This window comes from Pleurodeles waltl, chromosome 11 (assembly GCF_031143425.1).
Source record: "Pleurodeles waltl isolate 20211129_DDA chromosome 11, aPleWal1.hap1.20221129, whole genome shotgun sequence".
NCBI lineage: Eukaryota > Metazoa > Chordata > Amphibia > Caudata > Salamandridae > Pleurodeles > Pleurodeles waltl.
The window spans coordinates 868243255-868268967 of NC_090450.1; the positions used below are offsets into that span (position 1 = coordinate 868243255).

The 25713-nt window shown below is 47.7% G+C and overlaps 1 protein-coding gene across 1 annotated transcript in view; it reads right to left on the reverse strand.

Annotated features, from left to right (window-relative positions):
* ANKRD13A (ankyrin repeat domain 13A) overlaps positions 1 to 25713 on the reverse strand; it is a 352335-nt gene that overhangs the window by 60091 nt on the left and 266531 nt on the right. The window contains exon 14 of the mRNA XM_069214719.1: positions 24350 to 24414. Coding sequence (XP_069070820.1) covers positions 24350 to 24414 — 65 coding nt within the window. The remainder of the gene's footprint in view (positions 1 to 24349; positions 24415 to 25713) is intronic.

Consider the following 25713-nt stretch of genomic DNA (forward strand, 5'->3'; position numbering starts at 1 on the left):
GCTCCATGTCGAGGTCGGCATGGGCGGCGTCAGGAGTGTCGACGTCAGAACAGTCATTGGAGAAGGTTGAGGTGATACGACCGACATGGGTTCGGAGCCAGGAACGGTTCCAGGGGTGCCATCAGGAGCAGAGGTTGAAGCAGCAGGCATGGAACCTGAGGGGGCCCCTGCAGACTACGTGGGGCCCGAAGGCACTCCAGCAGAGTCGGACTGCCCAAATATAAGGTGCATGGCCTCATAGAGCTCATGGAGTTGGGCAGGGATCGCTCTGGCTCCCATAAAATCAGGGAGGCACGGAGCTGACCCAGATGCAGGCTCAGAGGATGAAGGCCTGGAGTGATGATGATCCTTTTCCCTCGTCGCGCTGGCCGATGGATGGGGTGAAGTCAAAGAACGTTTGCTCTTCTTCGACTTCTCACTGTGCCTCAACTTACCCAATCATTCCGAGGACTTGTGGGATGATGAAGAATGGGGGCTTTGCGACTGTTCTCAGGACCTTTCTCTCGACCAAGACCAGGAGTGATGCGGAGCACTGGGCTGCAAGTAGGTTTAGGGATCGCTCCCTCAAAGCTTTTGGATTCATGGCCTGGCACTCAGAGTACGACTTCGGGTCGTGGTGGTGCTCCAAACACCACAAGCACAGGAGGTGCAGATCCGTCACGGACATCATCTGATGACAGAATTCGCAAGACATGAACTTGTTCATGCGTGACGACATATTGACGGACCATGAATCAAAACACTAAAAAAACTGTTACAAAACGTCAGAAAAGATCAGTCAAAAAGTGAATGTGGGTAGCTCTTCTGCGCTTGACTGGTGCGGACAGAATAGAACTGACATCTACGCACCAGGGTGGCACCTATATAGGTCCCGTGACATCATATCCAGTGCGCATAATGCTGAGGATAGATGCAGAGCTGACACCATCTAACAGCGCGCAGGGAAAATGTCCAGATCCAGACTGATGCCTAGGGAAATTCTAAGGTAAGGAATCTGCAACTAGAAGCTTATATAACATACATCATTCAAGGGGCGTGGCCAACATGGCGACCAGAGCGGCAGGATAATTCTGCAGCTCCGTGCCAGGCCCACAATATTATCCTGTGTGCGGTGCCCATCGCCCTCCCGGAGGACGGTGCCGCCCGCCTAACATTTCTGCACCATCGCCCGATGCAGCGACCCTCTTGGTGACGCCGGGGTCACATCGAATCCTGTGGAGGAGCTGGTGGCCTTCTGAGCCGACGCCTGTGGCCGCGGCCGGTGAGCTTACTGCCCGGGGCCGTGCACCGGCGCCGCCCCCGGACTTCTGGCCCCCGGCGCGGCTCTGGGGGGACCCGCGGGGATCCGGGTGCGGCCGGAGGGCCGTGGGGCTTGTGCCCTGGAGATCGCGCCACATCAGAGCGCCTGCGCGAGGCCCCTCACCTGAGACGGGGTTGCTGTTGCGGCGCTGGAGCTCTCGGAGCGCCTGGCGCCGCGCGACCTGCAGTACAACGGCGGCGCTGGGACTCCTCAGCCTGCGGGGCTCCCTCCCCAGCAGGGACATATTCCTCGTTGATCTAACCGGATCGCAAAAGTAACTGTAACTGTGGCCCCCCATGGCGCTGGAACACGACTTTTGTTACGAACACGGCCTGATGGATCAGAGGCCCTTAAAGGCACACTCACCTTAAAGCAGTAAGACGCCCTGAGTGCTGTGGTGTCGAGGGGGCATCGCGCTCGCGCTTTCTGGGGCGGCCACTCAGGGGATCCCCTGATGGGACACTGGGCGCCCAGGCCTGTTGGTTAGTCGAGGGGCTGCACCCCATTCGGCGACACGGATCGGGTCGCGGCGTGGGGGGGGGCTCGATCTTCCCCCCTTTTAGACCTGCTCATGCGAAGTGGGCAACGGTGAAGTGGGAGGGCTGAAAACTCCACCCATGACTTTCCTGCATGTGCAGATGCATGGCGTTGCCCCGCGCCCTCGTCGACGCTCTCACCCTCGGCCGGCATCAGCGCCGCGGACCCACGGCGTTCATGGCTTACTGAAAATTCCAACGGGCGCGCCAACTGCCTTACCCGCACAGTGCACGCTTCACACCCTGTTCGCATTGGCATTTTGACATTGAGCTGGGCATCTGGGCTTTACTGACGGGGAGGCCGGAGACGGGACAGCGGTTCTCAGGCGGAACGAATGCCCCTTCCGGGCTGCACTACGCGGGCAGACGCGGACCCTCACTGGACATCTGTTCTCACTAATTGCACTGTCACTGCTTTTGACCTGGAATCCTTGGGAGCACTGGGTATCGAGCTGCCCCCTCTGGCAAGGAGCACCACGCATAGCATCGGGCCCATCTGGGTCCTGCGAGTTATCGAGAGCGGTGGGAGCCACTTGGCGCGGATCAGTTAGACACCAACTGGGGCCAAAACAATAAAGACGGAATGGCTAAACGGTGAATCTAAACTGACGCCAATATCAGAAAAGGACATGCAACCCCCTCCTGAACCACAGTCCAAGAGAACAAAGGGACGAGCCGAAGGAAGCTCGAAGTCGTGGGTGATCGCTCCCGGCAAACAACTGACTGGTAAAGTTGGCGTAACACACTATTGTAGATTAGCGCGGAAATCATGGTCAAACCTAAACACCCCAAGACGGGGTCCACTGGAGAGGGTGACCCTCCCCAACCGCCCTGCCATGGGGACTCGCAATCACTTACACAGCTACAGCTGAATGAAACATTACGCACGCACTCCCTTCAATTTGACAAAATTATGCAAGCAATAATGGACACTAAATCCTCGTTAGAGGGGAAAATAGACGCTGCAGTACAGGAAGTCTCATTGCTGCGAGCTGACCACCGCAAATTAACTGGTAGGGTCCACGACACTGAAACGTCACTGAAAACTATTCAGCCCGAAGTGGGTGGGTGTGGACATGATGGGTACAGATTAGATAGCTCCTGCGCCTAACCATAACACAATGAATAAGATACCTAGTTATAACCTCATAACTTGAAATGTGAAGGGCATGGCCGGGACTAGCAAACGTCATAGAATACATGCGTACCTAAAACGCCACCACATACATATAGCAATACTACAGGAAACACACATTACACCCACAGAGGCTGCTCGGTTAGAAAAGCGCTGGTTGGGCTCAATATATAGCGCTGGCGATTCTTCCTTCGCCAGAGGGGTGCTGGTTTGGATTGCGCCAGGTGTCCCTTATACAGTACAACACTGCACAAAAGATAAGGAGGGCAGGTTTATACAACTGAGGGGCTTACTGGATGGGGAGGAGCTTGTGATAAATGGGCTATACGTACCGAACATCAAACAAGGTGAATTCTTACAAACCAAGACCTCTCAATTAACCAATGATCTAACTTCATCATGCATTTGGGGGGGGGGGGGGGGGGACATGAACTGTGTCCCACATATAGATAAGGATAGATCACACCCCTCGCTAGTGGCCGCTCTGATAATGAAAAACTCCCAAATGCTGGACGCATGGATGGAAGAACGTCGACTGATCGACATATGGAGACACATGCATCCACACGAAAATGTGTACTCCTATTATTCCCCAGTACACTTATTACATACCCGTATAGACCTCATCCTCACCTCACAGAATCTAACGCATAAAATAACAAGAGCGGAGTATTCCGCTAGGGTAATCTCAGACCACTGCCCACTCATAGTGCAAATAAGATGGGGTAGGCCTCGCTCATGCATTTCCACCTGCCGGCTGCAAACGCAATTATTGAAAGACCCCCCTTTTAGGAAGGACATTGCTACACACATCTCAGCATATTTCACATCGAATGAAGGGACGGCCACCTCAAGAGCCATCGAATGGGATGCACATAAGACAGTCATAAGAGGGGTATGCATATCAACCACAGTGGGAGTCCGGCAAACGCTAGTGCGCGAACTCCGAGCATTAGAACAAGAAATTCAATTAGCTGAGGGCGAGTTCGCTAAAGATGCCATAACACCGACCATGCTCACTAATTTGCGCACTAAATGGTCCGAGACAGACAGTCGCCTCGGACACTTCGACTATCGACATCACATGGCCCGCACGCATGCGGAGGGCGACAGATCCGGTAAACTATTAGCGTGGCTCATAAAGAGTGAACACCGGAACGCCCCTATAGGCGCTATCCGCCTGGAGACAGGTCGGATAGTCAATACTCAGGTTGAGATAAACAATGCTTTCAAAGAGTATTATAGCTTGTTGTACCGGGCTCGGCCTCCACCCACTGAGACCCACTTAGAAGAATTCTTCAGCGATATAACTCTAAGCAGCCTAACAGCTGCTCAAACTATTGAACTGGACAGCCCGATTGAGATAGTTGAAATCCAACGTGCACTGCTACAGTTGACACATGGCAAAGCACCTGGCAGCGATGGCATTCCCATAGATTACTACAGCACGTTCCAATCTCAGATTCTAGCCCCATATCTAGCAATGCTAAAGGAAGCGCTGGAACGGGGCCAGCTCCCTGAAACATGCCGTGAGGCTCTGATAGCAGTTTTACCAAAAGCAGGCCGTGATCCCTTAGATGTTCGCTCATACAGGCCATTATCACTACTAAACACCGATTGCAAATTACTCGGAAAAATATTAGCTAACCGCCTGCTTCCCTATGTGTCAGAGCTGGTACACCAGGATCAGGCAGGCTTCATTCCTGGCCGCAACACATTCAGCAATATCAGGAATTTACTGCGTCTAATGAGAAACTCCCCGATAGAAGGAAGGCACCAGGTGGCAGTATCATTGGACATAGAAAAAGCTTTGATACGTTGGGTTGGCCTTTCCTAACAGAAACACTCAAGCGGATGGGGTTCGGGCAAGTGTACATTGGTTGGGTGAGAACATTATATACTGACCCAACAGCTAGGGTTAAGACGGGCGATACGATCTCCGAAAAATGTAACATTGGCAGAGGCACCAGACAGGGATGCCCGCTATCACCACTATTATTTGCATTAGCCATTGAGCCTCTACCCGCCCGCCTTCGCATAATGGCCCCCACGTGGGGTGTCTTGGATGGCCAGAAGCACCAGATAGTATCCTTATATGCGGATGACGCGCTGATCTTCCTACGAAATCACGTGGGAGCCCTGCCTAGTCTGCTGGAACTCCTACAAAAAATTTAGCTCGGTGGCCGGATTAACAGTGAATTGGACAAAATCCTGCATATTCCCTTTGCGCCCGGTCCCCGAGGCACTGAGAACACCGTCGGGTCCGGTGGCTTGAAATGGTGCTATACAACATTTAAATATTTAGGGGTAAACATATACCATGACAGTCTAGATCTCAGGGATGGTAACCTCGGCCAAGTGGTCAGATCAACGAGGGGCTCCATGCCCTTCTGGTGCTCACTCCCACTGTCTCCTATGGGCAGAGTAGCTATCGCTAAGATGATAGTATTACCCCGCCTACTCTATTATTTTATGGCGCTACCCTTAATACTTCCGAGCTCCTTCTTTAAACTACTGAATACCTTACTAACTGACTTAATATGGGGCAATGGCCGCAGACGCGTTGCATTAACAAAGGTCCTCCTACCGCTCAGGTTGGGGGGACTGGGCGCCCCCAGATTTGAAGCGTACTACGCAGCTGCCCAACTGCAATGGATATCCACATGGGTTGGCAACCCAACCGGGCCCGAAACTCAGAGGGTGTTGCAGGATCTCGAAGGGACAGAGATAATGCAATACCTCATTGTAGGAGGCTGGACTGGCTTGTAGTGAGTACCAAGGGGTACTTGCACCTTGCACCAGGCCCAGTTATCCCTTATTAGTGTATAGGGTGTCTAGCAGCTTAGGCTGATAGATAATGGTAGCTTAGCAGAGCAGCTTAGGCTGAACTAGGAGACGTGTGAAGCTACTACAGTACCACTCAGTGTCATATGCACAATATCATAAGAAAACACAATACACAGTTATACTAAAAATAAAGGTACTTTATTTTTATGACAATATGCCAAAGTATCTTAGAGTGTACCCTCAGTGAGAGGATAGGAAATATACACAAGATATATATACACAATAGCAAAAATATGCAGTATAGTCTTAGAAAACAGTGCAAACAATGTATAGTTACAATAGGATGCAATGGGGAAACATAGGGATAGGGGCAACACAAACCATATACTCCAAAAGTGGAATGCGAACCACGAATGGACCCCAAACCTATGTGACCTTGTAGAGGGTCGCTGGGACTATTAGAAAATAGTGAGAGTTTGAAAAATAACCCTCCCCAAGACCCTCAAAAGTGAGTGCAAAGTGCACTAAAGTTCCCCTAAGGACAAAGTAGTCGTGTTAGAGGAATAATGCAGGAAAGACACAAACCAGCAATGCAACAACTGTGGATTTCCAATCTAGGGTACCTGTGGAACAAGGGGACCAAGTCGAAAAGTCACAAGCAAGTCGGAGATGGGCAGATGCCCAGGAAATGCCAGCTGCGGGTGCAAAGAAGCTTCGACTGGACAGAAGAAGCTGAGGTTTCTGCAGGAACGAAAAGGGCTAGAGACTTCCCCTTTGGTGGACGGATCCCTCTCGCCTTGGAGAGTCGTGCAGAAGTGTTTTCCCGCCGGAAGGACGCCAACAAGCCTTGCTAGACGCAAATCGTGCGTTTGGCGTTTTTGGACGCTGCTGGGGCCCAGGAGGGACCAAGAGGTCGCAAATTGGACCTGAAGAGAGAGGGGACGTCGAGCAAGACAAAGAGCCCTCACTGAAGCAGGTAGCACCCGGAGAAGTGCCAGAAACAGGCACTACGAGGATGCGTGAAACGGTGCTCGCCGAAGTTGCACAAAGGAGTCCCACGTCGCCGGAGACCAACTTAGAAAGTCGTGCAATGCAGGTTAGAGTGCTGTGGACCCAGGCTTGGCTGTGCACAAAGGATTTCCGCCGGAAGTGCACAGGGGCCGGAGTAGCTTGCAAAGTCGCGGTTCCCAGCAATGCAGCCCAGCGAGGTGAGGCAAGGACTTACCTCCACCAAACTTGGACTGAAGAGTCACTGGACTGTGGGGGTCACTTGGACAGAGTCGCTGGATTCGAGGGACCTCGCTCGTCGTGCTGAGAGGAGACCCAAGGGACCGGTAATGCAGCTTTTTGGTGCCTGCGGTTGCAGGGGGAAGATTCCGTCGACCCACGGGAGATTTCTTCGGAGCTTCTGGTGCAGAGAGGAGGCAGACTACCCCCACAGCATGCACAAGCAGGAAAACAGTCGAGACGGCGGCAGGATCAGCGTTACAGAGTTGCAGTAGTCGTCTTTGCTACTATGTTGCAGGTTTGCAGGCTTCCAGCGCGGTCAGCGGTCGTTTCCTTATCAGAAGGTGAAGAGAGAGATGCAGAGGAACTCGGATGAGCTCTTGCATTCGTTATCTAAAGTTTCCCCAGAGACAGAGACCCTAAATAGCCAGAAAAGAGGGTTTGGCTACCTAGGAGAGAGGATAGGCTACTAACACCTGAAGGAGCCTATCAGCAGGAGTCTCTGACGTCACCTGGTGGCACTGGCCACTCAGAGCAGTCCAGTGTGCCAGCAGCACCTCTGTTTCCAAGATGGCAGAGGTCTGGAGCACACTGGAGGAGCTCTGGACACCTCCCAGGGGGAGGTGCAGGTCAGGGGAGTGGTCACTCCCCTTTCCTTTGTCCAGTTTCGCGCCAGAGCAGGGGCTAAGGGGTCCCTGAACCGGTGTAGACTGGCTTATGCAGAATTGGGCACCTCTGTGCCCAACAAAGCATTTCCAGAGGCTGGGGGAGGCTACTCCTCCCCTGCCTTCACACCATTTTCCAAAGGGAGAGGGTGTCACACCCTCTCTCAGAGGAAGTTCTTTGTTCTGCCATCCTGGGCCAGGCCTGGCTGGACCCCAGGAGGGCAGCTGCCTGTCTGAGGGGTTGGCAGCAGCAGCAGCTGCAGTGAAACCCCAGGAAGGGCAGTCTGGCAGTACCAGGGTCTGTGCTACAGACCACTGGGATCATGGGATTGTGCCAACTATGCCAGGATGGCATAGAGGGGGGCAATTCCATGATCATAGACATGTTACATGGCCATATTCGGAGTTACCATGGTGAAGCTACATATAGGTAGTGACCTATATGTAGTGCACGCGTGTAATGGTGTCCCCGCACTCACAAAGTTCAGGGAACTGGCTCTGAACAATGTGGGGGCACCTTGGCTAGTGCCAGGGTGCCCTCACACTAAGTAACTTTGCACCTAACCTTTACCAGGTAAAGGTTAGACATATAGGTGACTTATAAGTTACTTAAGTGCAGTGTAAAATGGCTGTGAAATAACGTGGACGTTATTTCACTCAGGCTGCAGTGGCAGGCCTGTGTAAGAATTGTCAGAGCTCCCTATGGGTGGCAAAAGAAATGCTGCAGCCCATAGGGATCTCCTGGAACCCCAATACCCTGGGTATCTCAGTACCATATACTAGGGAATTATAAGGGTGTTCCAGTAAGCCAATGTAAATTGGTAAAAATGGTCACTAGCCTGTTAGTGACAATTTGGAAAGAAATGAGAGAGCATAACCACTGAGGTTCTGATTAGCAGAGCCTCAGTGAGACAGTTAGTCACTACACAGGTAACACATTCAGGCACACTTATGAGCACTGGGGCCCTGGGTTACCAGGGTCCCAGTGACACATACAACTAAAACAACATATATACAGTGAAAAATGGGGGTAACATGCCAGGCAAGATGGTACTTTCCTACACAACCCCCCCCCCAAACGAAGGACAATAAGACTAGCCATGACCTGATGAGTCTTCATTGTCTAAGTGGAAATATCTGGAGAGTCCATCTGCATTGGAGTGGCTACTCCCAGGTCTATGTTCCACTGTATAGTCCATTCCCTGTAGGGATATGGACCACCTCAACAATTTAGGATTTTCACCTTTCATTTGTTTTAGCCAAAGTAGAGGTTTGTGGTCTGTCTGAACAATGAAGTGAGTGCCAAACAGGTATGGCCTCAACTTCTTCAGAGCCCAGACCACAGCAAAGGCCTCCCTCTCAATGGCAGACCAACGCTTTTCTCTAGGGGTCAACCTCCTACTAATAAAAGCAACAGGTTGATCCTGGCCCTCAGAATTAAGTTGTGATAGGACTACCCCTACTCCTAATTCAGATGCATCAGTTTGGACATAGAATTTTTTAGAGTAACAAGGGCTTTTCAGGACAGGTGCAGAGCACATGGCCTGCTTCAGCTCCTCAAAAGCTTTCTGACAGTTTGCTGTCCATAATACCTTTTTAGGCATTTTCTTGGATGTGAGGTCATTAAGAGGGGCTGCAATGGAGCCATAGTTCTTAATGAACCTCCTGTAATACCCAGTGAGGCCTAGGAAGGCTCTCACCTGAGTCTGAGTGGTAGGGGGAACCCAATCAATAATAGTTTGTATTTTCCCCTGAAGTGGTGCAATCTGTTCCCCACCAACAAGGTGTCCCAGATAAACCACCTTACCCTGCCCTATCTGGCACTTTGAAGCCTTGATAGTGAGGCCTGCCTTTTGCAGGGCCTCCAAAACTTTCCATAGGTGGACCAGGTGATCATCCCAGCTGGAGCTAAAGACAGCTATATCGTCCAAATATGCTGCACTGAAAGCTTCCAGCCCTTGCAGGACTGTGTTCACCAACCTCTGAAAAGTGGCAGGTGCATTTTTCAAACCAAAAGGCATTACAGTAAACTGGTAATGTCCTCCAATGGTAGAAAATGCAGTCGTAGGTTTAGCATCTTCTGACAATTTGATCTGCCAATACCCTGCAGTCAAATCAAAAGTGCTTAGATACTTGGCAGATGCCAGTGTATCTATGAGCTCATCTGCCCTGGGTATAGGGTGAGCATCAGTTTTGGTTACCAAGTTGAGACCTCTATAGTCTACACAAAACCGCATTTCCTTCTTTCCATCTTTAGAATTGGGTTTTGGTACCAGTACCACAGGAGAAGCCCATGGACTGTCAGAGTGCTCAACCACTCCTAGTTCCAACATTTTCTGAACTTCTTGCTTTATGCAGTCCCTGACATGGTCAGGCTGCCTATAGATCTTACTTTTGACAGGTAAACTGTCTCCAGTATCTATAGTGTGCTCACACCAAGAAGTGGTGCCTGGCACAGTAGAGAAGAGTTCTGAAAATTGTCCTAGGAGATTTATGCAATTATCTTTCTGCTCAGCAGTCAGACAATCAGCCAAAACTACACCTTCCACAAGAGTATCTTGTTCTGTGGAAGAGAAGAGATCAGGTAGAGGATCACTGTCTTCTTCCTGTCCCTCATCAGTTGCCATGAGCAGGGTGAGATCAGCCCTGTCATAGTAGGGTTTCAGGCGGTTGACATGGAGCACCCTAAGGGGACTCCTGGCAGTGCCTAAGTCAACCAAGTAGGTGACTTCACCCTTCTTTTCAACAATTGTGTGGGGTCCACTCCATTTATCTTGGAGTGCTCTTGGGGCCACAGGCTCCAAGACCCACACTTTCTGCCCTGGTTGGTACTGAACCAAAACAGCCTTCTGATCATGCCATTGCTCCTGGAGCTCTTGGCTGGCCTGAAGGTTTTTACTGGCCTTTTTCATGTACTCAGCCATCCTTGATCTGAGGCCAAGTACATAATCCACAATATCCTGCTTAGGAGCTTTTAAAGGTTGTTCCCAACCCTCCTTTACAAGTGTGAGTGGACCCCTAACAGGGTGTCCAAAAAGAAGTTCAAAGGGGCTGAAGCCCACTCCTTTCTGGGGTACCTCCCTGTAGGCAAAAAGGAGGCATGGTAGAAGGATATCCCATCTCCTGCGGAGTTTTTCAGGGAGACCCATAATCATGCCTTTGAGAGTTTTATTAAATCTCTCCACCAGTCCATTTGTTTGTGGATGATAGGGTGTTGTGAACTTGTACGTTACACCACACTCCTTCCACATGGCCTTTAAGTATGCAGACATGAAATTGCTTCCCCTGTCTGATACCACTTCCTTTGGGAAGCCCACCCTGGAAAATATTCCCAGGAGGGCCTTTGCCACTGCAGGTGCTGTAGTGGTCCTTAAAGGAATAGCTTCAGGATATCTTGTGGCATGGTCCACTACCACTAAGATAAACCTATTGCCTGAAGCAGTAGGAGGGTCAAGGGGGCCAACTATGTCAACCCCTACCCTTTCAAAGGGAACCCCAACCACAGGCAGTGGGATAAGGGGTGCCTTTGGAGTGCCACCTGTCTTGCCACTGGCTTGACAGGTTTCACAGGACTTACAAAATTCCTTTGTGTCCTCAGACATCCTAGGCCAATGAAACAATGGAACCAATCTGTCCCAAGTTTTCATTTGACCCAGGTGCCCAGCTAGGGGAATGTCATGTGCCAGTGTTAGGAGGAACTTTCTGTACTCCTGAGGAATCACTAATCTCCTGGCAGCTCCAGGTTTAGGATCCCTATGCTCAGTGTACAAGAGGTTGTCCTCCCAGTAGACTCTGTGAGAGTCACTGACATCCCCATTAGCCTGTTTGACAGCTTGCTGTCTGAGACCCTCTAATGTGGGACAGGTTTGCTGTGCCACACTCAGCTCCTCTCTGGCAGGCCCCCCTTCACCCAAAAGCTCAGCAGTGTCTGCTTCCAGCTCCTCTGGTGTAGGTTCTGCACAGGGAGGGAATTCTTCTTCCTCAGAAGTAGAATCCACTGTAGAGGGAGGGATAGTAGGAAGTGGTTTGCTTCTACTAGCCCTAGCTTTAGGGAGCACTTGGTCCATTGTTCCAGGATCCAAGCTTCCCTGTCCTTTTTGCTTTTTGGCCTGAGCCCTTGTCAAAGCAAAAATATGCCCTGGGATGCCCAGCATTGCTGCATGGGCCTCCAACTCCACATCTGACCAAGCTGATGTCTCCAAATCATTCCCTAATAGACAGTCTACAGGTAAATCTGAAGCTACCACAACTTTCTTTGGACCAGTTACCCCCCCCCCCCAGTTGAGATTTACAACAGCCATGGGGTGGCTTTGTGTTATGTTGTGAGCATCGGTTACTTGGTACTGGTGTCCAAGTATGTGTTGTTCAGGGTGCACCAGTTTCTCAATCACCATTGTGACACTGGCACCTGTGTCCCTGTAGGCCTGGACCTCAACACCATTTATTAGGGTTAGTTGCTTGTACTTCTCCAAGTTATGGGGGCAAGCAACCAAAGTGGCTAAATCAATAGCCCCTTCAGAGACTAAAGTAGCCTCTGTGGTCTCCCTAATCAGACCAACCCCAACTAAATTACCAAAAGTGAGCCGAGCTACTCCCTTGGATTGGCTATTAGTAGGTTTGCTCCCACCACCACTGCTATTAGTAGGGACACTAGGTGTAGCAGTAGGGGTTGTAGTGGTAGGAGCTGTGGTGCCTTTCTTTGGACAACTGGGATCTGTTGTCCAATGGCCTTTTATTTTACATAAATAGCACCATGGTTTATTTTCCTTGTTCTGATTAAAGGAGGATTTGGACCCACCACCCCCACCAGAGTGTTTTTGTGGGCCTGATGAAGACTCATTTTTAGATTTGTCCCCACCCTTGTCAGAAGACTTACCATCCTTCTTTTTGTTGCCATCTTTGTCACCCCCTGTATGAACTTTTCTGTTCACTCTTGTTCTGACCCATTTGTCTGCCTTCTTTCCCAATTCTTGGGGAGAGGTCAGATCAGAGTCCACCAAGTACTGGTGCAACAAATCAGACACACAATTATTAAGAATATGCTCTCTCAGGATCAAGTTATACAGGCTGTCATAATCAGTAACTTTACTGCCATGTAACCACCCCTCCAAGGCCTTCACTGAATGGTCAATAAAATCAACCCAGTCTTGTGAAGACTCCTTTTTGGTCTCTCTGAACTTTATCCTGTACTGTTCAGTGGTTAAGCCATAACCATCCAGGAGTGCATTCTTAAGAACTTGGAAATGATTAGCATCATTTTCTTTCACAGTAAGGAGCCTATCCCTACCTTTTCCACTAAATGATAGCCATAGGATAGCAGCCCACTGCCTTTGAGGGACATCCTGTACAGCACAGGCCCTCTCAAGTGCAGCAAACCACTTGTTAATGTCATCCCCCTCCTTATAAGGGGGAACTATCTTGTGCAGATTCCTGGAATCATTCTCTTTTGCAGGATGACTATGGGGAATACTGCTGCTGCCACCATGGGTATCTAAACCCAACTTCTGTCTTTCCTTCTCTAATTCAAAAGACTGTCTATCCAAATCCAGCTGTTGCTTTTTAAGCTTCAGTCTGGTTTGTTCCACCCTCAACTTATTGAGTTCCCTCTCTAACATTCTGTCATCAGGGTTGGTGGGAGGGACATTTCTAGAAACAGAGCTATGATGGGAATGAACAGAAGGAGACCTGTCCCTTACAGAAGGCACCCTAACAGCTTGGTTTACAGAAACATTACTACCAGTATGGTGAGAATATATGCTTTTGCTATGATGTGAGACAACACTATTTCTCTGGTGTGGCTCATCATCATTACCATCTATGCTAGATTGTCTAGTAATGGGCAGGCTAGGAAGTTTCTTTCCTGAATCTTTTCCTGGGGGAGTCCCTGAATCAGATTGGGAACTATTAGGTACTTTTTCAACAGATGGGGCACCTATGGCCTTATCCTGTTCTCTAAGCATGTTAAGTAACAGTTCCAAGGAAGGATTCTTCCCTACACTCAAACCTCTCTCTATACAGAGACTCCTTGCTCTTTTCCAGCTAAGGTTGTCATATGCAAGTTTGGACAGATCAACACTTTGGCCTGTGCCAGACATTTTTTAGAGAGAGTTAAAGTGATAGAAAAAGAGAAAAAAGTTTTCAGAACTTTTTGGAAAGACAGAAAAAAACTTTTTAAACTTTTAAGAACTTTTTGAAAGTTTAGAAGTACTTTTCAGCACTTAGAAAAGAGTGAAAAGAGGAAATGCAAAACTTTTTGGCTATGTGTATATACACTGACCTTGTTTTGTATATTTTTCTCTTATGAAAAGTACAATGACAAGAGTGGTAAGTAGTCTCAAGCACTTATCCCACCACTGCACAACCAATGTAGGAGGCTGGACTGGCTTGTAGTGAGTACCAAGGGGTACTTGCACCTTGCACCAGGCCCAGTTATCCCTTATTAGTGTATAAGGTGTCTAGCAGCTTAGGCTGATAGATAATGGTAGCTTAGCAGAGCAGATTAGGCTGAACTAGGAGACGTGTGAAGCTACTACAGTACCACTCAGTGTCATATGCACAATATCATAAGAAAACACAATACACAGTTATACTAAAAATAAAGGTACTTTATTTTTATGACAATATGCCAAAGTATCTTAGAGTGTACCCTCAGTGAGAGGATAGGAAATATACACAAGATATATATACACAATAGCAAAAATATGCAGTATAGTCTTAGAAAACAGTGCAAACAATGTATAGTTACAATAGGATGCAATGGGGAAACATAGGGATAGGGGCAACACAAACCATATACTCCAAAAGTGGAATGCGAACCACGAATGGACCCCAAACCTATGTGACCTTGTAGAGGGTCGCTGGGACTATTAGAAAATAGTGAGAGTTAGAAAAATAACCCTCCCCAAGACCCTCAAAAGTGAGTGCAAAGTGCACTAAAGTTCCCCTAAGGACAAAGTAGTCGTGTTAGAGGAATAATGCAGGAAAGACACAAACCAGCAATGCAACAACTGTGGATTTCCAATCTAGGGTACCTGTGGAACAAGGGGACCAAGTCCAAAAGTCACAAGCAAGTCGGAGATGGGCAGATGCCCAGGAAATGCCAGCTGCGGGTGCAAAGAAGCTTCGACTGGACAGAAGAAGCTGAGGTTTCTGCAGGAACGAAAAGGGCTAGAGACTTCCCCTTTGGTGGACGGATCCCTCTCGCCTTGGAGAGTCGTGCAGAAGTGTTTTCCCGCCGGAAGGACGCCAACAAGCCTTGCTAGACGCAAATCGTGCGTTTGGCGTTTTTGGACGCTGCTGGGGCCCAGGAGGGACCAGGAGGTCGCAAATTGGACCTGAAGAGAGAGGGGACGTCGAGCAAGACAAAGAGCCCTCACTGAAGCAGGTAGCACCCGGAGAAGTGCCAGAAACAGGCACTACGAGGATGCGTGAAACGGTGCTCGCCGAAGTTGCACAAAGGAGTCCCACGTCGCCGGAGACCAACTTAGAAAGTCGTGCAATGCAGGTTAGAGTGCCGTGGACCCAGGCTTGGCTGTGCACAAAGGATTTCCGCCGGAAGTGCACAGGGGCCGGAGTAGCTTGCAAAGTCGCGGTTCCCAGCAATGCAGCCCAGCGAGGTGAGGCAAGGACTTACCTCCACCAAACTTGGACTGAAGAGTCACTGGACTGTGGGGGTCACTTGGACAGAGTCGCTGGATTCGAGGGACCTCGCTCGTCGTGCTGAGAGGAGACCCAAGGGACCGGTAATGCAGCTTTTTGGTGCCTGCGGTTGCAGGGGGAAGATTCCGTCGACCCATGGGAGATTTCTTCGGAGCTTCTGGTGCAGAGAGGAGGCAGACTACCCCCACAGCATGCACAAGCAGGAAAACAGTCGAGACGGCGGCAGGATCAGCGTTACAGAGTTGCAGTAGTCGTCTTTGCTACTATGTTGCAGGTTTGCAGGCTTCCAGCGCGGTCAGCGGTCGTTTCCTTATCAGAAGGTGAAGAGAGAGATGCAGAGGAACTCGGATGAGCTCTTGCATTCGTTATCTAAAGTTTCCCCAGAGACAGAGACCCTAAATAGCCAGAAAAGAGGGTTTGGCTACCTAGGAGAGAGGATAGGCTACTAACACCTGAAGGAGCCTATCAGCAGGAGTCTCTGACGTCACCTGGTGGCACTGGCCACTCAGAGCAGTCCAGTGTGCCAGCAGCACCTCTGTTTCCAAGATGGCAGAGGTCTGGAGCACACTGGAGGAGCTCTGGACACCTCCCAGGGGGAGGTGCAGGTCAGGGGAGTGGTCACTCCCCTTTCCTTTGTCCAGTTTCGCGCCAGAGCAGGGGCTAAGGGGTCCCTGAACCAGTGTAGACTGGCTTATGCAGAATTGGGCACCTCTGTGCCCAACAAAGCATTTCCAGAGGCTGGGGGAGGCTACTCCTCCCCTGCCTTCACACCATTTTCCAAAGGGAGAGGGTGTCACACCCTCTCTCAGAGGAAGTTCTTTGTTCTGCCATCCTGGGCCAGGCCTGGCTGGACCCCAGGAGGGCAGCTGCCTGTCTGAGGGGTTGGCAGCAGCAGCAGCTGCAGTGAAACCCCAGGAAGGGCAGTCTGGCAGTACCAGGGTCTGTGCTACAGACCACTGGGATCATGGGATTGTGCCAACTATGCCAGGATGGCATAGAGGGGGGCAATTCCATGATCATAGACATGTTACATGGCCATATTCGGAGTTACCATGGTGAAGCTACATATAGGTAGTGACCTATATGTAGTGCACGTGTGTAATGGTGTCCCCGCACTCACAAAGTTCAGGGAATTGGCTCTGAACAATGTGGGGGCACCTTGGCTAGTGCCAGGGTGCCCTCACACTAAGTAACTTTGCACCTAACCTTTACCAGGTAAAGGTTAGACATATAGGTGACTTATAAGTTACTTAAGTGCAGTGTAAAATGGCTGTGAAATAACGTGGACGTTATTTCACTCAGGCTGCAGTGGCAGGCCTGTGTAAGAATTGTCAGAGCTCCCTATGGGTGGCAAAAGAAATGCTGCAGCCCATAGGGATCTCCTGGAACCCCAATACCCTGGGTACCTCAGTACCATATACTAGGGAATTATAAGGGTGTTCCAGTAAGCCAATGTAAATTGGTAAAAATGGTCACTAGCCTGTTAGTGACAATTTGGAAAGAAATGAGAGAGCATAACCACTGAGGTTCTGATTAGCAGAGCCTCAGTGAGACAGTTAGTCACTACACAGGGAACACATTCAGGCACACTTATGAGCACTGGGGCCCTGGGTTACCAGGGTCCCAGTGACACATACAACTAAAACAACATATATACAGTGAAAAATGGGGGTAACATGCCAGGCAAGATGGTACTTTCCTACACTCATGAATCGTTCTGATCCAGTGAACACTAACAGTGTGCTGCTGCACACTTCACACTGGGCTTGGGGCCGATACGCATTGCAAAACGCAAAAGTTCCGCAGTACTCACCGAGGATCCCACTGCTGGCCCAACCGACACTAGCAAAAATAGCAGCCAAAGTGGGCCTGAATACATGGGGTGGCAGGGGCATACTTACATTAGGTGACATCTACCAGGACGGGCAACTTCAAACCTATGCAGTGCTGGCCGATAGGTATGCGCTCGGCCCGGGAGGTTTCATAGCTTATGGTGCAATTCGGCAGATAATGAGAGAGTGCTGGAGTAGAGGCAACTCGAAACCGGATACCTCCCCTCTGCTGCACGAACTGATGGGAAGCATAAACACCCCGTCAAGCATTTCAAATATATACAATATCCTCGCCTCCCAGGCTGAACACAAACAGGATCAGGCAAAAAGCAAATGGGACTGTGTGCTACCAGAACCACTATCCCCTAACTCATGGGAACAAGCGATGAAAATGACTCGCGAGGTTTCATGCAACCCGCGCTTCCGATACACACAGTTTAATTATGTGCATCAGACTTATCTATCACCTCACCGCATAACACGTATGTTTCCCCGGTCACCGCAAACATGCCCCAGATGCAACACCGAAGAGGCCACATTCTACCACATGACATGGGAATGCCTCCCGATCCGGAACACATGGATAGAGATAACAACATTGCTAGCGGAATGGACAAATACCACATTATCCCCTACTCCTGAGGTGTGCCTACTGGGCATAACACCTCACCCCAAGAAACGCAAATGTACATATAAATGCATTGCCTTGGCACTGGTGCTGTATAGACGCCTGATCGCCATGAAGTGGAAAGCCCCCGGTGCCCCCAGGGTGGCCCAGTGGCTCGAAGAGGTAAGACGCTGGACCAAAGCAGAAACACAGACATTGCAGAATCTACTGGATAGGGGAATACTAGTTAAAGGCCTGGAGGTTTGGAACTCGTTTTTGACAGCTGTAGAAAATAAAGACGATGTGCGTCCTCCCTGAACAAATGAGTAGGAGAGATTTGTCATCATCGCAGTGGCCACAGTGTAACATTAATGCGAGGGGCGCTCGCGGCATGCAGGGGGGGAGAGGGGGAAGGAAAAGGAATAATATAAAGAAAATAGTAAAAAAAAAAAAGAAAAAAAAAATGAACCAGTATAAAATTGCGACGCCTTCTGCGCGTCCCCCTGGGCGCATGGCGGGAGCCTTGTGGTACGCTGGGGAGCACTGGGGCTGGGAGACCTCGGACCCCTCTGGTTCCTTCCTGCTGTGGCCCGTCCCCCGTGTGGGGCGCTCCACGGCCAGCTGGTCCCCTGTGGTCGTGGGGCGACCCGGCTGTGTGCTGATGAGACGTAACACGGGGAGGTTCGCGCAAATGTCATGCTTGCCTCATGTGGATTGCCTCCTGACCCTCCCGGAGACTGGTTCCTCACCCTCCTGGGCCCTTCCTCTCCTCCACTGTCGGTCCCCCCCCCCCCCCCCCCAACCGTTGTGTATCCGCCGGAGCCAACTCAGCGTCTAACATATTTTCTTCTCTCTATGTTTCTTGTCTCTTGAACAATCTAGCACATGTTATATACACCTCATACAGGAACGTGCAACTTGCGGAGCCCTACCCGGGCGTTGTTACACGCACACGAGATTTGCGTTTTGCTCATACGTAATAATTATGTGTAATGCACGCTGAAACATACTGTAATATTTTGTATTCTCTTTACAATGTGGCCATTGACCGTTAAAACAATAAAAATATATTTAAAAAAAGATACATCATTCACATGTTATATATTGGTACCTACCTCCTTCTCTGCTGCCACATATAGTTGAAGAAGAGGACAAAATTTAAGGCAGATCCCCTTCCAACAATGTTATTTATGTGAAGGCCATATTCCACAGACCGAATTCACAATGTGAGCTTACCAATAGGGCCCACATAACATTGCAAAAACAGTAGGAATACAACACCTCTACACTCCAATAATGTCACTATTAAATAATGCGGATTTGCTGCTAAGACTTGAAAAGATGGTGGAGATCTCACTACAGAACCAGAACATAACACAACTTGGGCATATGTCCCAAGAAAACAACGTATTATAACACAAACAGTTTAAACAGAAAGGGCCCACTAGGCCTTTAGACATTTTCATATATTTTACACTGCAACACTCTGTGAAGACAATATACACCGCCTTTCGGAAGGAATCAAGGGAGTTCACCTTTACAAACCACGGTTATTTCCCTTGAAGGTTGCAAAGGTCGAATATATTTAAAAAACTGACTAGTGACCTTTGAATGGATGTGAAAACTCTAGCCAAAAAAAAGTGGGAAAAAGATTTGGGGGACTTGTGGACTGATGGGCATAAAGTTGCTCTACAACTCATGCTGTTTCATTGAACTACCAAAACAAATTCCTACATTAAAAACATGTCATGGACTGCATTACGCCCAGTCTAAATTACACAAACTAGGACCCACAGTCCCAGAGCTGCCACTCTACCAAAGCAGATTGTATACTCTTGGCATGCGGCTGCTCAAGATTATTGAGTTCTGGAAGAGGGTGATAAAAGAAATTGCTAAAATAATAAATTATCGGTCTCCCTGATTGTGGCACTGATGGGGTCCGTTCCTGAAATCTCCAAAGCGAGTAAAATACTGGCTGCATTATTCCTGTTGTAGGCCAAAGGGGAAGTGGCATTACATTGGATGTCGGTAACCTGTCCCAAGGGACAGTCTTGGCTGAAGAGTGCCACAGCCTGCAGCAATGACGCTGAAGCTTATGCAGAACTGCAACAAGCCTGAAACAGGCCCTGGGATACTTGGGCTTCCCTTAGATCATACTTAGTTGGCACAAGATACACCAGAACAGAGCGATAAGGGAGTCACAACATAATACTAATGTAATAATAATGCAAGGTCAGGTCTCTGCAGGGTGTCTCATATGTAGAATAATCATGAATTTAATATTTGCACTGATGCACTGTTACTGCTGAAAGGTACTCTTTTATGACTGGTTCACGTTGATTTTTTTTGTGATATCTAGTCTTATTGTGCTTTTCGAGAGTAAACTGACGTGCCATTTTATATGAAGGTAAGACCAAAGGTGGGCTATTGCTGTGCTCTACTGTGTAAGTGAAAAAAACGTATATAGAACAAATTATTTTTCCGCGATATTGTGAAAATCAGGCCTGAAAAGATCAGAGATAACATACCATGTATATTTTGGAAACCGCACGTATCACCTGAGGGTATCAAGGCGAAGAGTAACAGATGTTTATTGCTACCCAAGTCATTGGTACACATTTTATTGACCTCAGAAGGATGAAAGGCTGCGTGGACTCGCCAGGATATGAACATGTGGACACGAGGTCGAACACAGGCCCCTATGCATTAGTCCACTAAGCCACCAGACCCGGCTAGATAAGATGGGATGCCCTTTGACCTGTGTCTGTCTTCCTAACAAACTGACTGGTCCACATTTAAACTATGCCAATTTAATTACTGCCTGGAAAACATCAAAAGCTTATAATAATATACATTTATTTCATTTATAAGGTGCATACCAGAAACCGTGCCTTAAGATACTAGGGTTAAATTTAAAAAAAACTTAAAATACTATGTCACACCGACCAACACATTTCTTATCACCCGTCTAGTGAACTTTGGCTCTTTGTGGGTGTAAGACGCCAGTTACTTGATTTATTTGTTCCTAAACTGTGTTTTGCTATATTTCTTGAACGTCTTTCATGCAGATAATGCGATCCTTCCCTGGATGCGTTTAATCAGCGGTCATGTTGCTTTAGATTCCATGAGCTTCTCAACTGGAAATAGGCGTGGTGATCTAAACTGAGCTAAATTATAGTGAAATTATCTCAAGTTAAACACCCGTTGTGCTCCTGAAAGGTGTGGATATTGCAGTCACGCAATATGAACCTTTGGATATACACTTACAATATCATTAGCATAATCCACTAATTAGTAATACAAGTCTAAGCAGAGCATAAGCACAATTCTTCATTCAGAAAACACAGCATGACCAAAAATAGTTTATTACGAGGATATTCTAAAGTACATCATCACACCAAAGTTCCTCTGCTTGTTGGTCAACCATAGACAGGTGCAACATCACAATCAAGTTAGTCATTTGCTTACAGAGTATTTGGAATTTAACATTAAGGCTTTTCCCCAACACCCAGGTTACATGAGATACATCTCATGCAGAAAATCCAGAACTTGGGTGCAGACGCGCCATAGCTATACTGCTAGGCTTCAAGAGTGGTGCCCTCTTTGAAAAGAATGCCCTGTACCCTATCCACGAATAATTGGGAGATCGCCCATCCAGTTTATCGGATTCATGTTGCCACCTCCACCTATTGTGCCCTAGACTTTTTAAAAACAGAGAGAATGTCCACTTTCAAGGTTTCACAAAATAAGTCAATTAGAAGTGGTGTCAGAATGCCAGTTATGAAGAGCGTTCAAGAATCGGCCATTATTTACAGGCTAAACGTTAGGCATTGGATGATGAACCTCGAAGACAACATGAGGGGGAGACCCCACAATCCAATGGGAAAGCACTGTAAGTAACTCCTGTCTTCATATCCCATTTCACTTCAAACTATTAGTACACAAGCAGTCAGTCTGTGGTTGTCATCTGACAAAATACTGTGAAATATAAAGCCATATGTTTGTTATGCAAAAGAGGTATTTTGTCAAAATGTGTCTAGGGGACAGTATACTGAACTTAGTATACAAATATCTGTGTTAATAGGAGCCCAAAACAACCAAGAATACGGAATAGCTGCAAACAGATTAAAGGAAGATGTCACTACCCTAGTGCACCATGAGCAGTCAAACTTCATGCCAAACAGGAACCAGACTTAACTAATGCAGATTATACTGCTGTATTAGTTACCCCCAGGACGTTACAGAGCCAATTGTGGTACTGCCGTTAGATGTCACCATGTTGTTTCACACACTACTGAACCTAAATAGTCAGGGTCCTGGTAAGGATGAGGGTCGGACCCAACTAAAGAGAGCGGCTGAAGCTGCTTTATCAGCAGCCCACAGGCTGGGTAAGAGTGAACGGTACATGGTCTAAACCCTTCCAGTGAGACCGAGGGACTAGACTGGTATGTCTGTCAATACCCATATTTGAGCCTCTGCCGGCCTGGGTAAAGAGGAACCCACAGATCTGGCGACTGAGGTGGGAATATATATGGGACTAAAGAATCTAGCTTTACGCAGAGGAATTGATGTTTTATGCTGCACAATCATGACAACAATCCCCAGCCTCCAGCCTCCTGCAAATCTTCTGCCTTTTTTGGTAATTAATCCAGGTACACAATAAATTGGGGGGAATCCAGTTTGTATCTGCTTACCGGGAATCCTCCAAATCAGTAACATGGATGCTTGCTGCAGACCTGCATGGAGGGTTGACGCTACTTGGCAATACAGGTCACAAGAGATGTAGAAAGGTTCCTTAGAGGGAACCCGTGCAAAACACTAACGAAGATGTGAAACACTGGAGGACACTATCTTTATCGCTGCTAGACTCCTGACTGTTGTTTGTTTGGTGTGGGCAATACGCTGTAGGCTTATCATGGCCCTTTGCGTCTGACAACTGCTTTCAACTACAGCCGGTGAATCCCACTTAAAGACTTTTTTGGTAATTCCCATTGACAGGAACTAATATATTCTCAGACTAGCAATAAAGTAATGAGCGGTCAAAAGGATTTACCCTAAGATAACTGTAACTGGTGCCCTCTCCATGCACAGTTTTCTCAGCAATAAATTTTACTACAAATGTTACAGTAATATTATCAATGATGTCATAGAAAATGTCCTCCATGGTTTTTTAATGCTCTGAGGATGACTGCAGGGCCTGGTCTAGTGCCAGGCTCTGCGGCCAAACACCGCGTGCATCCAACCCAGTGCGTGCATCCAACAACACCATGCACAGCCTTCGAGGGAAAAGCAAGGAGAAGGCACACAAAAACGGGGGTGTTGTGCGTGCCTGTTGTTTGCCTTTTGCTTGTTCTCACTGCTTTCTCCTTGCACTCAGTGCAGTTTTGTGTGCCTGCTGCTTTCCCTTCCCTTGGTCTCACTGATTTCTCCTTGCTCTCAGCCCCATTTTGTGCGTGCCTTTCCCTTGTTCTCACTGCTTTCTCCATGCTCTCAGACCCATTTTGTGTGGGCCTGCTGCTTGCCTTTCCCCTCGGTCTCACTACTTTCTCCTTATTCTGAGCCCCATTTTGTGCGTGTCTGCTGCTTGCCTTTCCCTCGTTCTCACTTTCTCCTTGCTCTCAGCCCCATTTTATGTGTGCCTGCTCCTTGACTTTCTACCCTTCTCACTGCTTGCCTGAAGTCGAGTCCCAAAATGGCTGCCAACACTTCTTGGTTGAAGAGTTGACAGCCAATCAGATCTCAGCAGAGATTTCCGGGATTCACGGCTCTAGATATCTATATTTTTTCCCCTTTAATATCTCATACACTACTGAATGGATTTACACCAAATACCAAAAGACGTGCTTTCTGGACCAAAGGCTACCTTCCTGCCAAATGTGGTGTAATTCCGTTCAGCGGTTTGGGCTGTAGTCGTGTTCAAAATCCCTAAGGGAATTAAAATGGGAAACACACTTTTTTTTTTTTTACTCCCCCACATGATGGATCACCCAAAACCTTCTATATACAAGAAGTTCCTTGGGCCCACATAGATGGGAAAATTACATAAAGATCCATAAAACGGCGCCAAAGATATAGTCAAGTCAAAATAACCTTTTTATATATACATATATATATCAATCAGAGTAGTCTGGCCCTGGAACCATGATCTGCAGCACCATAGTCTGTGGTCAGTTATTCATTCATTCATCCATAACTATTTCCTTTGCAAGAGTTCTGACTATGCAATTTATTTTCCTTACCCACATTATACTCATCTATTTACCATTTTTAACATTATTCAATGAAGGTGAGGGTTGCATGGATTTATCGGTCTCACATTAAGAAGACAGAAGGCTTCTCTTCTGCTGCTCTGGTCTGCGCTGCTCATCCGCTTTGCCACCCCACTAATTTTCCCCCCAGACTGCAAACATTTGACAACCCGGCCTTTGTTAGACACGGGTAGGATAGATGCAGATCTCTCTCTCCAGCAATACAGAAAATGTGGGCTGTATCAGCGGATGGAACAATGAGTGAGACCGCAAGAGAAAAATCAGAGCCTTTAGCACAGACGGAATCATGATCAGTACAGGAATCTGAATTCAGACAAATCACTGAAGATTACCTTTCATACTGTTCGTCAAATGCTTGATGAGTGACTGTTCCATTGGAATGGACATCGGACACATTCTGAAAGAGACAATTCAAAAATATTTTATTGTTAATAAGACAGCCACTTAAGGCCTTCATTTTTAGTTGCACCCACTGCTGGCAATCTAATCGGGCATGAGCATTAGATGCATTCTTTTTCAGTCTGTTAATCTAGAGAAAACTATCCCAGAATTGCACTTCAGAATGGCACACAGTGGATATTAAAGTCTATCTGGCTTATTTGTAAAGACAAAAACTAATGAAAGAAGCAGATGATCACAAACTGACAAATACTGACGCAGTGCAGCCAGCATCAACATGGGTCTTGGGCAAGCTGAATACCTAGAGCCAAAATGTAGGTCTCCGAGTTTCCCTTCTCAGTGTGAAAAAAACAAGTTACTTAGCTATGCTGCAAGCTTTGCATATTGCCTAGAATAGATTTACACAGTATACTTAATTAAATCATCTAGTTGATGGACATGGAGTACCAGCTTTTTTTGCACAAAAGCCAAACCATGGGATTCGAACACAGGCACGTATCTAATGAACCACACCCTACATTACATATGGTAACTGTATTTTTTTTTCACAGTATATTATATGAGATTGTTTTTTGTTATCCTAAAGGTTCTTGTCTATTTAAATCTGTTTTATTACTTTATAAACTGTATACCATACCAACTTGCTTTCTCTCATTTCAGATGACTCATCCCACACATTCCAGTATTTCTCTTCACATAATGCACATGGTTATAATAAAAACACTTTCTTATCCAGTTTCCTTATGGCGAGCCTTTGCTGGGTATTACAAGGAGTCTGTCAGCTTGCTCAAACTATGGTAGTAACAGTTTCAATAATACGTTGTTTGCTACTTTGCAACCGCAATAGGAGGTAGGTAAGGTTACACGTGTATCTCTGAAAGAGTCAAACTGCAAAACCACTTTGACTTGTTTCTTTTGCAGCGAATCAATTACAGATTCCCATGTTGGCAATTTATTTCAAAGCAATATTTCCCTGCTTCATTTCTTAATTATACACACATTACCATTTAGTGCTTGTATACATCGATGACCATGGTGCAGCCTTGAATAAACTTAATTAAAAGATGTTACCAATAAACACTAGAAATCAGATTTTATGTATGCAGACTGTTTTGTTCATCACACTTTAGTGTTTCAGAAGCTATCGAATACCATAGATAAATACAATTTAAATGCCACCTTGCCACTCCGGGAGGGTTGCTCACAGTGGGCCCAGACATGGGCAATAGAAGTTGGTACCTGCAATGGGATCCTAGAGGAGCATAGCTGTGGCTTCAGCTATTTGGTGAGTCAGGGA